The 18,828-nt window shown below is 38.2% G+C and overlaps 1 protein-coding gene across 2 annotated transcripts in view; it reads left to right on the forward strand.

The window, feature by feature from the left end:
• Positions 1-18,828, forward strand: part of LOC125238325 (G protein-coupled receptor kinase 2) — a 129,708-nt gene that overhangs the window by 89,856 nt on the left and 21,024 nt on the right. For both annotated transcript variants that reach the window (XM_048145629.1, XM_048145628.1), the window contains exons 3-4: positions 16,191-16,303; positions 16,599-16,746. In XM_048145629.1, coding sequence (XP_048001586.1) covers positions 16,191-16,303; positions 16,599-16,746 — 261 coding nt within the window. The remainder of the gene's footprint in view (positions 1-16,190; positions 16,304-16,598; positions 16,747-18,828) is intronic.

An 18,828-nucleotide genomic window follows, 5' to 3' on the forward strand; every position in this document is an offset into this window, starting at 1 on the left:
AACATACGTCGTCTTTTGGGCATATCCGACATTAATGTTAGCGGCGGCCGTTGGAACTAATATGACACTAGTCGTGCACGTAGCGAATAGTAAATAACAAAAAGCCTGATGGTCTTAAAACATTGACTTGACTAATGCAAATATTCGTGTAATAGCCGGGGGGTCCACACAGAGCGAGGCAATTTCGCCCCGTGTCCTGTGTGGGTCCTGCCGTTTAAGAAATATGATGTACAGTACAGACGCGTTCAGCTACATCTACAAACTCTACAATTATTACTGATTACATCAGATATCTTTTCTCTTAATACAACACTGCAAGTAGAAGTGTTGGGGAGGTTTTAGCAAGTTATCCTTGTTATTCGGGAACTTCTCCCAAAGGCTTACGGCACGGCACGTTCAAGGGCAACCAACTTTGTCTTCCGCCGCGAAACATTCATAAGCCACTCCTGCAAGCGATCCATACTGACCTCCTGTGGCCTATTTCACCACAATGACATTGACACTCACATTTCTGTGTCCGTTTCTGGGTAGATTGGTAACATTATTACTCCGTGTCATTATTTATTTGTTGAACAGGCAATGAATGGCAAAGTGTCACTATCGGGCGGCAATTGTCACTGTGGCGAAACAGGCCACTGCTCATTGTTTCTTTAAGTCCATGATCGTGGCTTCACTTTGAATGCCACTAGTGTGTTAAATCAGGCTTCCTGGAAGAGTGTATGGATGTCTAAATGGTTGTGAATTGTCATTACAGTATTATACCGTCCTTTAAAACATCTCAAACCAAAGTGACTCTTTCTGAGTATCTCTGTCAGTTATTTCTCCATTCTCACTTGTTTGTCTGTCACTTGCTTCTTTCCCGCCTGCGGTTTTACTCGTTTCAGTTTTGGAAATAATTATTTACTATGACAACATTAACACCGAGGAAGGACATAGTACAGTGTTTGTCGTATAAGTCGACTATAGTTACATATGATTATGTATATAACCTGCCTGTATGTAAGTAAACATCGGCACGCGTGAGATTCCCGCGCAGAGGCTGTGCAAAGACATTACGTCCATTAGCGAAGACAAACACCGCCTCACACCCAGCATCACACATAGCTCTTATCGCCTTGCAAATAACGTCTCTGTCCAGTTTGTCCATGGCATGGCGTGCTAACGATTAAATACTAGTACGGGTTTCTTTGATGAAGTTCGACATTGAGCGACTGTGGTGTGTTCTCTGGGGGATAATTTGACCGGCGAATATCCAGTGGGCCATAATCGCCCCTTGAGTTGCAGACGTCCATAGGTTACGGTGACCGCTTTCCATCAGGCGGACCGTATACCTGTTTGCCACCGACGTGGTATAAAAAAATTGGTTGTCTGTAAAGTCGGTTTACGGACGGTAGTTTAACGTGATAACGTCAAACATTACAGTAGTATAGACAGGGGCGGTCAGAGTATAGCAAAAGGGGCCCGATTCTGGGACTTTTTTCACGTTTTTTTATTTATTTATTTATTAAAAATACACAAAAGTTAACAGTATTTCACCAAAGCACTTATGTGGTAATATAATTATGTACATGTTAAATTGACATAAATAAACGCAAACACACTTAAAAGTTAAACTATGGTTATTACATTAATCACCTAAGGAGTGTAGAGTCTATGAACCTTAAGAGTTTTCTGTAAAACACACCAACACTATCAGCAAATTGGTCAATATCGTCTGTCTCCAACATGATGCGGTTAAGAGCAGCTCGGGCTCGAGCGGTGCGCCGGCCGCCGCGAACAAGTAGTTGTTCAGACTTTTATTTGAGTAAATTAAAATAGAAAATGCTATTACTTGATCTACTTTAACATTTTTAGACGGAATAAAACAAAAAAATAAGAATTTGTAATTTTTTTTAATTTTATGCTGTATGAAACTAAACTATTTTGATCAACTCATGCCGCTAGGAGCGCTAGTGTGCATGTTGCCAACTTTGGCACCGAGCTGCACGTATTAACTCGTAGAGTTTACATAGTATTTGTCTAAACTCAGCTTAACGAGAACAACACACGGGCGCGCCATCTGTCCCAGCTGTAGTGCTTTACTCAGGCCACACGCTATAACCATACCGAGCGCATCGATCAGCCACTTAGTTAGTTCCAACGCGCGCCAATAGATGGCGCTAAAGCTATATTGCGAAACGGGACAATGACGTCATCTTTTTCGTGCATGCTGCCCGTAGTAACGAGTTATTAGACGTTATCACGTCAAAAATCGCTCAAAAGAAGGCTGCAAAAATATGATCAATTTTATTTCTAGAGCCATCAGATAAGAAAGTGTCAGAATTATACATATACATATTATGTTATGCACTTTATGCAGCCTTCGTTTGATAAATATGTACGATATTATTCCCTGTGATTGTATCTCTATAGTTCTTATTTGAGTAAGAATTCGGATCAAGCAGATCTGTCTGTGTAAAGAAAACAATTATTTAAAAAATGGAGTAGAATATATTAGGTTTAATCTTCCTTTTCAATTTTTAAGCTAAGGCTACCAAGTCGCAGTGACTTTATTATCCATGCACTTTTAGGATTAATATAATTTTTCTGTGGTCTGACTATATTGACGTCTCCTCAATATAATATCTTTCAAAACGAAAAGTGGTCAAGTGGAGCGGGATTTTTATCTCGAGAGTTCCGTACTATAAACGAACCCATTTTGTTTTACGTACTAGTTAGGTAATGGTATGAGGTAGGTAGTTTTCACAAAATCAACTCCTGATTTAAGATTGGCTCGCAAAGCCAAGATGACATCGCTGATTAGACTGTATATTATGTCTGACGTTAAATCGTCATTCGTCCAAGATCTTTGCGGTCCCATCGCTTTTAACCAACAGAGCTATCATTTCTTTGAGACGCAACAGGAGGGGTCAATTTTCCATACAAACGCTTCTCGACTATTTCCTCTCTGGTTTTTGAAGGTAGAGCTTATTATTTTTATCTGTGTGGGACCGTTTTGATTTTTTTATATTTTGATTTTTAAAGACACTAGAGCCCATCAAAAATTTCCAAAAACGGCCTTTTTCATTATAGCACAAAAAAGGTGTGATATTCGAAATTGGCAACAATTTGCCAAAAAAACTAAACGGTGCGGCATACATTATTTAATTGTTATTCAGATTATCAAATTTTGTTCCGATAAATTAAGTTTTGAAGGAGGAAACAGTCAAGAGCGGCACCTCGGTTTTAATAGTACATTACTACAGAGGCCGGGACAAAGGGGGTTGCCGGCCGAAGACATATAGACGGCCCAGCGAAGCGAGGCCGGATAGGTCTGAGGCGGGCAACCCCATTTCCCGCCGAGGTATGTATAGTGCTTTTCTCAAACATGGTATGAAATAAATAAAGTCTACTGAAAATAGTAACTTTGGATGGCTGTATCTCCTAAACGGTGCGTCGTAGCGCAAAAATAATCGAATTTTCGTTCCCCTTTGATGCCCCGTATACGCTTATAAAAAAACAAAAAGTTAAAAAAAAATTCAAAAAAAAACGAAAAAAAATTTTTTTTATGAAACGCACCCAAAATCAAATATTGTCTAGGGCCCGTACCAGTTGCAGTCGGCACGTCTATAAAGCCCCTTATAGTTTTTTTTTAATTGGCTAAATACCTGGATGTTATGTCACAATTATCTGTGTTTGGAAATTAAAAAAGGAGACTTTGCCGGCCTTGGCCTGCAAGGTTTGTATGAAATTCCATTATCTATCAATCGTCCTAGCCGCACCTGCAACGTCATACTTCGCTGCCAATTATAAGGCACATAACATCAATATTTCATACCATGTTTGAGAAAAGATTATTTCTTAATATCTTTTAACTGACTTGTTCTCAATGGACATTTTTTTTCGATAAGTCTATTTGATAACACGTGTATATTTAACTAAAATTACCAAATTCAAAGGGGGGGCTCCTTTCCATTTTAGCATTTTCGCTCCTGTTGCGTCTTAATAAAATAAATAATAAATAAATATTGGGAAGGTGTTCCCAACTCACCCAGATCAACTTAGCCCCAAACTAAGCAAAGCTTGTACTATGGGTGCTAAGCGACGATATAAATACATACTTAAATAGATGAATACATACTTATACACCGTGTTTCACTTAACACTAAAAACCTGAAAACTGTTTGTTCAGAATCGAGAGTAGAATCGATTGAGGTATATCTTGATGGGGGTAATATTTTTTTGTTTTAATTTGTATTATTAGTTATTGTTTACGTGCCCATTCTACAAATTCGTAATACAACATTGTGCATATCATATTGTTAGAGGTAGTATACCTTTTTCAGTATTTAAGGGTATTAATACTGGCTGGTTACTTGGACGATTTTTTTTCTGCTACGAAATAGACGTTGTGCGTCAGTTTAAATTTAAAGTTTATCATAAGTCATAACAAACTGAACTCGTACCTAATTACAACCTTGTCATTTTGAATTTTAGGTTTTAATTTGCTTACTGAGTCACCTGTCCAATTTGAAGTTTACTGTGAGACAGGTTAAAGTGCTTTACATTGCCATAGCTGTCTATTGGTAAACCTTGTGTCGTTGCAGTAACGTACACAATTAAACAGTTTGAAGGCTTATGATGGTAGCTAGCAATTATTTTATTGAGTGTAGAGTTAAAAGCCGAGTAGAGCTGCACAGAAAATTAAAGATTCAATTTAAACAAATAATAATCATCAGATTAAAAAATGAACATTCTAGATCCGTTTAATAGTTATTTGTTATACAAGGGGGCAAAGTTGTATTTTAACGCCGAGTGTGGAATTGAAAAACGAGCAAGTGAAAGGATTCTATAGTTGAACCACGAGCGAAGCGAGTGGTTCGAGAATAGAATCCTGAACTTGCGAGTTTTTTAACACACGAGAAGTAAAATACATTTGCACCCGAGTGTAACACAAAACTTTTCCCCTCACTATAGCGAGGAAACTACAACGCAAAAAATGCGTTTATCACTGCTTCCAGTAGTTCCGCAGGTGGTAAATCATCTTTATTACTATATTCACCTACTTTTATAAATTTTAAAGCAGTTACTTTATTCAAGGTCAAATCACTTTACCCACTAGTGGATAAAATGCGTTTTTACCCGCTGGTATTAAAGGACAAAACACGTGTTTCCGAGCTAGTGAGGGGAAAAAAAATAAAAATCAGTTGGGGTGTCTGAGGTTTTGAGTGATACCGGAAACACGGTGTATACATGGAAAACATCCATGACTCAGGAACAAATATCTGTGCTCATCACACAAATAAATGCCCTTACCGGGATTCGAACCCAGGACCGCGGCTCAGCAGGCAGGGTCACTACCGACTGAGCCAGACCGGTCGTCAAAAAAAAGTATATTTTACAGACGTGTCTGCATTTAAAGTGACTTTCACCTTATTGGGTTTCATTTGTTAGATTTCATAGCGGAACCCTAAAAAGCTTGGTGTGCTAGAACTTATCATCTCTTATTACATAATTTTTAAGAAAAAAAAACCGTCGCCTATCGGGTTCTGGTGAAAGCTACTTGCGAATGTTGGTTTATGTAGAAATGTGTAAGTATTTTTTAAAACTGCTTTTAATGCTTTAATTATTAGATGGCAACATAAATGAATATACGTATAACGTTAAGGTTTGAGGAGTTTCCTCAATTCCTCATGAATCCGATTATATTATAAGAAAACATATGCTTAACAAACATAACTAAATAAATGTCACTGTTCTGAACTTAAATGCATGCTTTTCTTACAAAAATACCAAAGTCACTATGAGTGTGCCGTTCAGGTTTGAGGAGTTTGGTTCTGGCCATCATCAGCAGTTCCACTGCACCAAATGTCACTGTTCTGGACGAAAGTGCATACTGTTCTTATAAAAATACCAAAGTCACTATAAGCGTGCCGTTCAGATTTGAGGAGTTCGGTTCTGACCATCATCAGAAATTCCACTGCACCAAATGTCACTGTTCTGGACGAAAGTGCATGCTGTTCTTATAAAAATGGCAAAGTCACTATAAGCGTGCCGTTCAGATTTGAGGAGTTTGGTTCTGGCCATCATCAGCAGTTCCACTGCACCAAATGTCACTGTTCTGGACGAAAGTGCATGCTGTTCTTATAAAAATACCAAAGTCACTATAAGCGTGCCGTTCAGATTTGAGGAGTTCGGTTCTGACCATCATCAGAAATTCCACTGCACCAAATGTCACTGTTCTGGACGAAAGTGCATGCTGTTCGTATAAAAATACCAAAGTCACTATAAGCGTGCCGTTCAGATTTGAAGAGTTCCGTTCTGGCCATCATCAGCAGTTCCACTGCACCAAATGTCACTGTTCCGTACCTAAATGCATGCTGTTCCTTTAAAAACACAAAAATCACCATATGTATGCCTTTCAGATTTGAGGAGTTCCCTCGATTTCTCCAGGATCCCATCATCAGAACTGGGTTCTGAGAAAAATGGGACCAATCTGTATGCATATACATTCAATCAAAAAAAAAATTTTCAAAATCGGTCCAGGAACGACGGAGATATCGAGGAACAAACATAAAAAAAAAAAAAAAAAAAAAAAAAAAAAACATACAGACGACTTGATAACCGTCCTTCTTGAGATATGAGGCGACGGTTAAAAAATGTAGCCCGAGCCGTCGCCGCGGCAACGAGAAACCTTTTTGTCGGTTTTTTTTTTCAAACGAGTCAGAACAACGATCAGAACCCATTCGATTAATATTTGTTTTTTAGTTTTGTGACGAATACGCAGGGATCACATGCTGAGTGATGGCTGTCGAGATACACTACGCGTTCGCGTAAGGAAAGAACTAGTCTGTCTCGCAGGGCTTAGATACGTAAGGCTTCTCAGTAATTCGTTTCGCATGCACCATTCGCGTGATATGAGCGATCTTGGCGGTTCTATCAATGAACAGTTGCACACCTATCACCTTTCTTCGTGAGAGCCGTGAGTCGTAGTGACGTAACCCGTTTCCGTGCGCTTGCGTTCGTCACGCCCCGCCCCGCGCCCCGCGCCGGCTGCTACGCCAGATTTCCCGCTTCTTCCGAGATAAGCGTTACGCGCCACGCTGCTACGGCGGCGTAGCGTAGCATGCCGCTACGACTTGCATTTACATTCAGGCCAATTCGAACGTAAGCTGAGCTTAGACCTGCATGTTATTGCTGCAAGTTTTGAGACGCAACTATAAGTAAGAGTGAGTGACAAATATCTGCATTTCTTTCTTGCATATACTTCTGTGTCAAAACTTGCAGCAGGAACTTGCTCGTCTAAACCAGGCTTTACATTCAGATATCAAAATGTATATGGCTCGACCCCAACATTACTGTATGTTACGTCAAATATTGGCTCTCGTTAGATAGATATGTAAAAAATATTTATTAGGGAAGGCCTTCTACAATGATTCAAAAATAGAATTACGTTTGGGAACGTAACGAAACTGTTTTTAGGGTTCCGTAGTCAACTAGGAACCCTTATAGTTTCGCCATGTCTGTCTGTCCGTCCGTCCGTCCGTCCGCGGATAATCTCAGTAACCGTTAGCACTAGAAAGCTGAAATTTGGTACCAATATGCATATCAATCACGCCAACAAAGTGCAAAAATAAAAAATGGAAAAAAATATTTTATTAGGGTACTCCCCCTACATGTAAAATGGGGGCTGACTTTTTTTTTCATTCCAACCCCAACGTGTGATATATTGTTGGATAGGTATTTAAAAATGAATAAGGGTTTACTAAGATCGTTTCTTGATAATATTAATATTTTCGGAAATAATCGCTCCTAAAGGAAAAAAAAGTGCGTCCCCCCCCTCTAACTTTTGAACCATATGTTTAAAAAATATGAAAAAAATCACAAAAGTAGAACTTTATAAAGACTTTCTAGGAAAATTGTTTTGAACTTGATAGGTTCAGTAGTTTTTGAGAAAAATACGGAAAACTACGGAACCCTACACTGAGCGTGGCCCGACACGCTCTTGGCCGGTTTTTGTATTTAGAATTTCAGAAATTTGTCGCATAAAATATCACTTACCTACTGTGCACGTTCGTATTAGGTTTTTTTTACCAAGGCTACCTGTGATAACATGTTTATTACTCTATGAGGGCAAAAAGATGTGACACACTCCTATAATGGTCCTACAAATAAGACCATGTCAGATATTATGGCAGCCTGCGGTGAGTAGCAGTTCTAGTTGGTCAATAATCTGGGGGCACGGCAGTGCCCCCGCCAAGTCGAGCAAAAAGAGGCACGGCCGTACCATCCTTTTCTCGAAGCATTTCAGACCATTTTCAACGCCCTGTTACTCCGTTCTGGATAAAACTAGAAGCCTCAATTTTCAGCACCCAAATAGTCATTGTATAAACACGGTATATTCCAAATTTCATTAAATTTGAACCAATAGTTTAGGAATACTTACTAGCCAAAATTTCTTAGTTTTGTCACTCACTGGCTGACTGACACACGATCATCAATGATAATAAGACACTTCTAGTACACTTGGAAGCTTCAAATTTAGAATACAGTAAGTGTTTAGTGTATAGTTCACACAAAAATTAAGAAATGTTGCAATTTCATTCCAGGTTTTTAGATACATCAACTGCATAAATAACTTTGTAATCTCATATCAATATATGGGATTACCAAGTTATATTTGCAGTTGATTTGCAGTGAGTACCTAAATCAGTGTACCTGTCTATGTAAAATAATAAATTTATACAGATGCCCGGTATGGTGATGGGTTAAAAATCTCACAACCCCATTTCCTCACATGGAAGTCGTAGAAGTCAACTATGGGATATGGATTCCATTGTGGTGTGTGCGAATAGGCTGACAACCCTTTAATAATTTGCCAACGGTGGCACTGAAAAGTGTAGTTTCGTGTGCTCTGCCTACCCTGTTTGGGAATACATGTATGTGTAAACGAAATTTTTAAACAATCAGTTTTCCTACATCACCAACCGCATAACTAACTTTGTAATCCCATATCAATATATAGGATTGCAAGGTTAGATGTGCAGTAATTACAGTGAATAAATCAGTGTGTTGTAAAATACAATTAAATAATACGTACCTAAATATTATGTTCAAATGTGAAAAAAAACTTGTATGTTTCGTTAAGTCGTTAATAGTAGGTACAGTCGAAATCATAAATATGTTTACATTTTTTTTTTCAACTAATTTGCAATGGGTTTAGGTGAAAGAATGTGTAGCTGATTAAGGGTAGAGCAAGTAGAGCGACCGCTCTAGGCGCCAAATGGTAAGGGGGCCACGAAAATTGTACAGCTACATGTGAAAAAAAAATCAAATAAAAGTATTACTTAGATTGGGCGTGTACATATTCCAAAATAGCGAGAGGTGTCAGGAATTAATTCAGATATTGAAGTGATTGTGGAACGATGTAAAAAAAAACCGGCCAAGAGCGTGTCGGGCCACGCTCAGTGTAGGGTTCCGTAGTTTTCCGTATTTTCTCAAAAACTACTGAACCTATCAAGTTCAAAACAATTTTCCTAGAAAGTTATAAAGTTCTACTTTTGTGATTTTGACGGACGGACGGACGGACAGACAGACATGGCGAAACTATAAGGGTTCCTAGTTGAGTACGGAACCCTAAAAATGTCGCAGTGTACAACATTCATAAGGCGCTTGCTGCTGCTAAGGTGCCATGAAAGGAGGATTTTAGTCATTGACAAACCTTTGAAAGACTACCTATTTTATTGAAATTGTATCAATTATGTGGTGTTGCCTTACATCAAATAAAGTTACGTAGTTACAAAGTTACGTCGTAATCCAAATAGTTAAAATACAGTCCGAAGTGGAGTTCTCCATAAAGCTAAAGCCGCCAAAGGCGCAAAACGTCTCAGAGAGTCAAAGGAGCGTAAGCGTGATGATGAGCACACTTAGGGAACCCAAGTGACCTACTGAAAAAAAACACCGAAATGGGCATGCTGACAGAGTTACTGGACCTATAAGTATATTTGGCCTATGAAAGCCAAGGGCTTTTATATAATCTCCCCCTTCCTCTCCACTTGCGGGTTGAGTCTTGATAAATTGAGTCAATAATAGGAAAAAAATTCGCGCTCGCTTCGCTCGCGTTTACTGGTTCCGCCAAATGTCTTTTATTTGTTGGACATAAAGAAATAAGTGCAAATGGTGAACAGAATGCATTTTTCACTTACATACTTAGTCAAAATTTCGCGTTTGCTACGCTCACGTTCTTATTTAAAGTCGGGTTTCTGACTCCGTTATGTCGTAGGTACATGAACACGATATCCCCTATCAGCCCCAGAGCCATATACCTATTAGGGCGTGTATGAGGAGGTTCAAATGTATAATGTACGAGTATATTAAGCTTATAAATAGGAAAGAAGGAAAAAAGTTGGACTATCTACAGAGAGTACAAAAAGAAATGAGATCTCATCAAAAACAAAACTTGTAAAAACACCAAGTCTTCGCAACTCAGTTCTTCTGGCGTAAAAAGAGTTGAGATCCCTGTAATACCAAGTCGGTTAATTTATTCAGTCCCTACTTAAAGGACCTTCTGCCACAAGTTATTACGTAGTTTACCTATAGCTAACCTAATAACATATTACTCATAGCGATCATATCAATATGAAAAATATTTCATGTTTTAAAGAAAATGGATTGACTTGGCAATCGCATGAAAATACAATGTATCTCACAAGTTATCAATTATCATATCACTTACTCGTACACCGATGACAAAATTGTTTCATGCGATTGCCAAGTCAGTCCATTTTCTTTAAAACATGAAATATTTTTCATATTGATATGATCGCTATGCGTAATATGTTATTAGGTTAGCTATAGGTAAACTACGTAATAACTTGTGGCAGAAGGTCCTTTAAGTAGGGACTGAATAAATTAACCGACTTGGTATTACAGGGATCTCAACTCTTTTTACGCCAGAAGAACTGAGTTGCGAAGACTTGGTGTTTTTACAAGTTTTGTTTTTGATGGGATTGAGTTTTCCAGAAAGGCATCATAATGAATAGCGGGTATTCCTGGCGCCCGCGCCGGATAATTGGTGTCGTTGTCGAATTAGCGGCTGTTGCGAGTAGCTATTACGCCACAATCACTTGAACGAGCTCTATTCTAGTGTTAAAACGAAGGAGGTGTTTGTGTGAGGTGTCGCTATTTGTAGAAAAGGGGAAAGCTATAAGGGTCTATGCACACCGCTTTTTAGTACAGTATCTTTGTCGTCTTAATGTATGGGGTAGTTTGCGCCAAATCCGGTAGTTCTGATTTTTTGCAGACGTTTTTATGATGTTGGTGTAATGAATAATCCAAGTTTGTGACTTCGAGCGCTGACCGCAACTTTGTCAAAAATCGAAAAAACCGCGACAAAATCGTTTCTTTTTAAAATTTTGGCAATTGTAACCCAGGTAAAGGATATATAAAGGACCAGTTTTTGAAAAATATTTCTTAGAAAGTTCGGATTTGACGCATACTAACAGATGTATAAAGTTGCTGGATTATTTTGTGACGCCCATTTGTTTTTTCATGTCACGGAGCATTTTGGTTTTTTTACTTAAAAAGGACGTTTGTCATCGGCTCGATGATGGCATTTTGTTGAATGGTCGAATTCTCTCGACTGTCTAACGAATGCTGCGATAGACCTACTGTGCTCTTGTGCAGTTTTTCTTTTACTTATACTGAGAGCGAGCAGAGCAGGGTGATCTTTTTGTTTCTTGTTTTAACATATTTTTAGACAATTGTTTGTAATGTATTTTGTTTCTAACTTATCCATACTATACTTATACTATATATACTATATAATATTATAAATGGGAAAGTATGTGTGTCTGTTTGTTTGTCTGTCTTTCACGGCGAAACGAAGCGACGAATTGACGTGATATTTTAACTGGAGATAGTTGAAGGGATGGAGAGTGACATGGGCTACATACTGTCTCTTTCTTACCCCCTACTTCCCTAAAATGGGGGGTGGAAATTTGTATGGAGCATTCCGCAATTTTCGAATTTTACGCGAGCGAAGCCGCGGGCAAAAGCTAGTATTATATAGTTTATTGTGAAGTGTTTTTTGTGAGGATACGAATAATGTTTTATATTATATAGAAAAGGCGATAAACCGTCTGCTTCCAGTATAAGTTATTCTTGGCGCCGACATAATTGGCGTCAAATGGCGAATTAGTAGCGACCGCACTGAGGAGAGCGGTCACATATCGACTAGTCAGCGAGTTCAAATGCGGAATCATCTCTATTAAAACGCTAATAGTCGTTGAAGCAAAGTAATGTTAACTTAGATAAAGAAAATACGAAAAAGATTACTTAACTTTCCGAGTACGATCAATGTCCTGACTGAATTTATGATTTATGAATAAAATTTACGAGAACAGTTTTTTCTGCTCTGGGGTTTTACCTATCGATTTTTATCGCCACACACACATGAAAGGTTAATCGAGGAGATCTTAGACGAATAAATAACCTTTTAGTGACTTACACAATTGAAATTCTATCTTTATCTTGCACTATTGGCAAAAACTCATATCTACAGACATGTGTGACGTGTATAACTTACAATCATAATACGAATATGTTAATATTTAAAAGTGTTGTGGCACAGACCTTTTTTGCACGGAGAGTAGGTAATTTTTTCCAATTGTTTCATCACGCAAAATTGGGAGAATTTTTCTACGCATATGGTTTCCCCAGTAATTGTTTGCTCTAATGTAGCAGTTAGAGGTAGTTATAAACGGAGTTAGTTGTGACCCTCTCCTTGCTCCCCGGGGCCGCAATTGATACCAATTAGATATTCATTAACGCGACACGCCCGGCGCGCGGCGCCCACCCGCCGCCGCCACCGGACTTGCGATATTCATCACTGTACATTATATACGCCGAAGACAGAGCATCTGCCATGGGTGTTGTGCCATCTACCACGTTTGAGAACACCTTGATAACGTAAACATCACGGATTACCTAACCACAAAATTAAAATTTTGAAAAACCCCCGACTAATTCAGCTCTCAAACAAAAAAAAACGAAATCAAAATCGGTTAATCCGTTCAGGAGCTACGAGAAGCGGAAAATGACAGTAGAACGTGAACACTGAACAGCGCTCCCAAACGGTTTCTAGAACCAACAATTGCATACATTTTCCAGTTCCGTATACGCTATTGAGTTTGGTATTATAAAACGTAAAAAACTCACGGTAAAAGCTCTAGATACACGGCGAAGACAGTAAGTACATTATTATGTATAAAGGTGGAATAAAGGGACGCCGCGAAGTTCCAACGAGTCATTAACTCACAATGTGGTGTTCCACAGCCTACTCGTACTACTGCGGACATTACAACAATATCTCTATTGTATGTTTGAAGAATATGTTAAGCCACATGTTCGATATACCAGCACCCGATTTGTAGATACAGAAAGAGAAGTAGCCAAGCAGGCAGGTTGCTTAAAACATTATTTCACTCTTCTATCGCAATAATGTTTGACTTAAAAACGGAACAGATATTACTGGTATTAGATTAGGTACTATACCTCTAGTATATTATTATATGAAGGTCGCTGGAAGACGTTGGATGCAGGTCGCTTCCAACCGGTATACAAAGCGGAGGCCTATGTTCAGCAGTGGACGTCTTAGGGCTGATATGATAATGATAGTATATTATATTGTACTATGTTTACTTACGTCGATATTTATAGTTATATGTTCTTGTATATAATTTGTATACATTGCTACTGTCATCCGTCAGTTTCTAAATAATAGCTGGAGGTCAAGATCCTCGCCTCCTCGGCACACTCGCGGCGTGTTTGCTCGCGTCGCGTCGCGTCGCGTCGCGTCGCTAACTTACCTTACAAAACTCATTTTAAAGTTTTAAATTAGCACCCGAGTTTCGTCTCAAATAAATAATGAATAGTGTAACTACTAACTACTGTCTGTCTGAAACTGGCTTGGTTAAACAGAAACTCTAATATTTTTAGATAATATTGCTGCTACGTGGTGTTGAAATGGCAAACTGTGAAATACTTTACATCCAAATATATATTTTAAAGGTGTGAACCTTTAAAATATATATTTGGATGTAAAGTATTTCACAGTTTGCCATTTCAACACCACGTAGCAGCAATATTATCTAAAAATATTAGAGTTTCTGTTTCGGTTGGTACAGTCGAGTTCATAAATATGTGTACATTTCTTCACCTTAAATTGTTGCAATACGGTGAAAAAATGTACATATATTTATGAACTCGACTGTACCTATTTTGCATGTTATTCTAGATATTGTAGACACGTTTACATGATTAATATCTTCCATGAATGCACATTTAGTTATTGCTTGTCGCGAAATGAGTCCTTGTATTCCCAGGCCACTATAGGTAATTAGAGAGATGGCATCGCCCGTGGAGGTTATCATATTAATCATATATGAACCCGATGCGATTAAGTTTTCATTATGACGGCGCGGCGGCGGCGGCGGAGCGGAGCGGAGCGCTTGATAACAAAGATTAATAGCACGTTTATAATAACCATTTTTAGTTTTAACTACCTATCTATAGAAACAATAAGCCATTTTACATAACTGTCCCGTTCCGATTAATTCATTTTCAAAATGTCCGTTTTTTTTTCTCTTACCGTACAAAAAGTACCGTAAAAGAGAATTTTATTAACATTTTTTCTTCGTTTTTGCAGCGTCTCCACTAACCTAAACTTGCCAATCTAAAGAATGATACTATTCCTCACCACGTCCTTCAAATTTCTCCTTATAATGTACATATTCGCCTTTTCATTCACTACACTACACCTCATTTCATTGGTTTTGTTTACAACAATATGAATATTTAACATCGCCTGTTCAAATGAATATTTGGTTTGACGTGGGCGGCAGAGCGTATCCCGCGTTGATAACTATCATTAATATTAATACTCTAGCTCTACTAATAACAATATTTTTTTAATACTCACTTCACTATTTTTTTACCATATTATGTAGTTCAATGAAAACTTGTTAATCTTTAGTAGGTACTACTGGCCATTTTTTGATGAGTGGCTCTGATTAGCTGCTTATGCATTAATCTCTAAAGAAATGTTGAAATAAAAATAACAAGTTTGTTGAGAATTTGCGTTACTTACCGCTGTGACACTGAGGCAGCGGATCTGACGCTGCAGCCATTGCGACAAAGTTACTTTACTCGAAAATCCATCTTAACCCTCTTCAGGAAATAACGACAGTAAAAACTCGTGGAAACAGGCTAGTTTGACATAATTGACCATAAATAATAATTTGCTCAAAAGGCTAAAAGCGTATATTTCGTTTTTATCTGTGTATGAATCAGTTAATATAGTATCAGATCGCCGACGCGGCGACTGGCTGAATAAAGCAGTGGCGTGAATATTATATTAAGTTCACGATTGCCGGGATCATGCGCTATACGTAGCTCCTAACCTATACGTGGCCGTGTGACGAGCTTCATATAATATTCACGGCCGGCCTCGGGATCGCGAACTTTACTCCACTGATCTTTACTGGGCGTTATCTCCGTGACATAAGGGTGGAAGTCTACTTGATTTTAAGAGAGGAGGCTAGAAGAGAGATTGTAGCTTTGTGGGAAACATTACTACTAAGTGGATTAGATTATTTTATCGTTTACCATTATAGAGAAATCATTTGTCCCGTGTGAGATCTATAGTTATAGTTTTTTTTCCTGTTACTTTTTGACGTGACGTCTATTGTAATCTCGCAATTTCCTTTATTAGGCGTAGTATTCCGTCTAAGCTAACTCTGTTGTGTAAGTGGCATAATAAACGTTGTATCTAGGTACATAGTAATTAGACATTTGACAGGCAGCCTTGTTCCAACTCATCTATATTATGCTATCTCATCACAGCGCAAGGAAGTCTGACTAGGCAATGACCAAATTACGAGTTGTGTTTGACGCTCAAAGTCTGCAGAGAATTAGTTTGATCGGTGGCTAAATGCGATTACGAGCATGTCGTCGGTATTATTAACCTTTATCTCTGCTAGTCATACTAAACTGAATTCCTCGTATTTTAAATGTCAGTTTTCTATGAGATTATTTATGGCGTTTTCTTAACCCTTGCGCAGACTGGATCTGTAAATTTGTTCTTTATGAATTTTTTTGAAACTCAGTAAGGAACTTAACAATGAATGTAATCGTGTCTCTGTTTGTTTCAGATGTAGGTTACGACTACGTGGTGGACCAGCAGCCGATCGGCAAGCTGCTGTTCCGGCAGTTCTGCGAGCGCACCAAGCCGCAGTACCACAAGTACAACAGCTTCCTCGATGCGGTGAGTCCCACGATCTTTGACATGACGAATTTCTCTGGATTTCACTCTGGAGTTTAAACCATCCTCCATCTTTGCCATATGACACAGTAAGTTCTGTCTATTTCCATTCCTCATATGCTCACATTGCTCACTATCTGTACAGTCAATTCTCTATTTCAATCCAAAAGTATCTATCTTGATCTTATTTGAGACTTATGGCTTACGAACAAGAGTGCGTGTCTTGCGAGTCTTGCGACTTGAGTTTTGCGAGGAACACCTACCACCTAATTTAACAGAGAATCTTGCGAATTGACAGGCGGAGCGGTACGATGTGGAGATGGAGGAGACGCGGACGGCGGTGGCCGTGGACGTGTTCCGGCGCTACCTCACCGACGAGGACGGTGAAGCCGTGACGGACGTCGTGGACAAGCAGGCCGTCGACGATGCCAGCTCGTCGCTCGAAGGTAACTGTCGACGTTGCCAGCTCGTCGCTCGCAGGTAGCATGTCTCCGGCGCCACCTCACCGACGAGGACGGTGAAGCCGTGACGGACGTGGTCGACAAGCAGGCCGTCGACGATGCCAGCTCGTCGCTCGAAGGAATTATCTGTAGTCTTACTTCACGGACGATGCTAGCTTGTCACCGACTGTTTTCCTTGTTATCGCTTGAATAGTAAAACAATAGAAATTGTTTGTGTAATGCCATCTGAACATCACTTCATCTTTATTAACCAGTCTTTCAGTATTTTAAGATTGAGGTCGTTAGCGATAGCGGTACTAGTGGAATAACCCTGTGCAATTTACAAGTATTTAAGGTGGCTCGCCTAGGTTACCCGAAGCTCAGGCTGCGTTAGATGGCGTTAATCTGCAAATTACCAGTCTTATTTTTTTTGTGGAGTCGTACAGGCATTTATATACTTTCAATTATGCTTCGCGAACATTTAATATTAAAATTGACGTATTACAACAACCATTAAACTACTCATTGTAACGTTAATCCCCTCAATGTAGATAAATTTACTATTTTACACTATTTTTAAGTACCACTCACACATACAAACAGTGTTTTTGTATCCCTTCTAGTCGATAATTTCACGCGGCGACAGCTTGTTTAAATAGCCTTGCGGTAAATACGTGCCATCGCATGATTTGCATGGAAGTACTGGGTTCGAATCCAGGACTTTACCTCTTTTTTTTTTTGTTTTATTATTATACATAACTGTATATGTTTTCCACAAAAAAAGATTAAAAACCTATTCTCTTAAATGGTTATAATTTTTGGGTTCGTCCAACTCAGTATTTCTAACATAATTATCCTAATGTGATATTTTAAAAAATCCCAAAAAGTATAGAAAAATTTTAGTTTCTAAACTACGATGCGAATGATTTTTTTTCTAATTGTTTATTTTCGATGGAGCAAGGGTATTCAAATCGCTTTTGAAATCTTAAATTAGTAAATGAAAATGCAATAGTTAACTGAGTAACGTAATGCTTTAAAAACTCAAGTGGACTTTTTTATCTGAGGAGTAATTTCGAGAAAATATTATATTTAGCGAGGGTATTAAAAGTTGTGTTTTATATCTCAACTTAATAAATAGAAAATGAAAATGACAATAAAAAAATCAATATGTTCTCTAAGATAAAATTGATACCTTCGGCTCTCTATTCTTGCTCGGTCAATAAAAAATACGAAACTTATATCCAAAACAATACAAAAAGTTTATAGAATCCTGGGATTCGAACGCAGTTTCACTGCGTGACAGGCGACTGTTCACCAACGACGCCATTACATAACATGCTGTTACCGACGAAATTAGGCTATACATATATAATTATTTAAACATAAATAATAATGTCAAATCCATACTAATATTAGAATATTACAAATGGGAAAGGGTATGTGTCTGTTTTTTTGTCCGTCTTTCACGGCAAAACTACAAAATTACAATGTGCAAAAGCTACCCATATTCTTGCTATTATATTCTTGTATATAACCATTTAGTTGTTGAAGAAAAACATTCACACAACAACAACATAGGTCAACCAGCTCAGTAAATGCAAGGAGTACAGCACATTACTAATACTATGCCCACACTATGACCTATGTATAATGTATTATACCAGACGTGTAATATTTTATTTTATCAACAAAGGCATAATACAGGATTGTATTGTATTTTTGTATGAAAATAAAAAATAGGAAAGCAATATAGTAATAGTTAAATATTCCATTAAAAAAATAAAAAATACTTAATAAATCTATAAAAGTTCAAATGATTAAAAAAAAAAACTTCGGAATCGAACCCACGATCTTCTGCATCATAGTCGGTCGTTTGACCGAGACGCCATTTCGATTTACATTAGCAGTGTCGAAATACACGATATGTATCTGTGTTGACAAAATGCGTCATTATTTCTGAGTCTGCTTGAGTTAACTAAAATAATTACTTTAAATAATTACTTGTCAAGAGCCAAATGTCACTGATGACAATGTCAACTAAAAATGCGCGAAATATGACGGCTCTGTGTCTGTACACAAAATTTGGCA

This window comes from Leguminivora glycinivorella, chromosome 23, assembly GCF_023078275.1.
Source record: "Leguminivora glycinivorella isolate SPB_JAAS2020 chromosome 23, LegGlyc_1.1, whole genome shotgun sequence".
Classification (NCBI taxonomy): domain Eukaryota; kingdom Metazoa; phylum Arthropoda; class Insecta; order Lepidoptera; family Tortricidae; genus Leguminivora; species Leguminivora glycinivorella.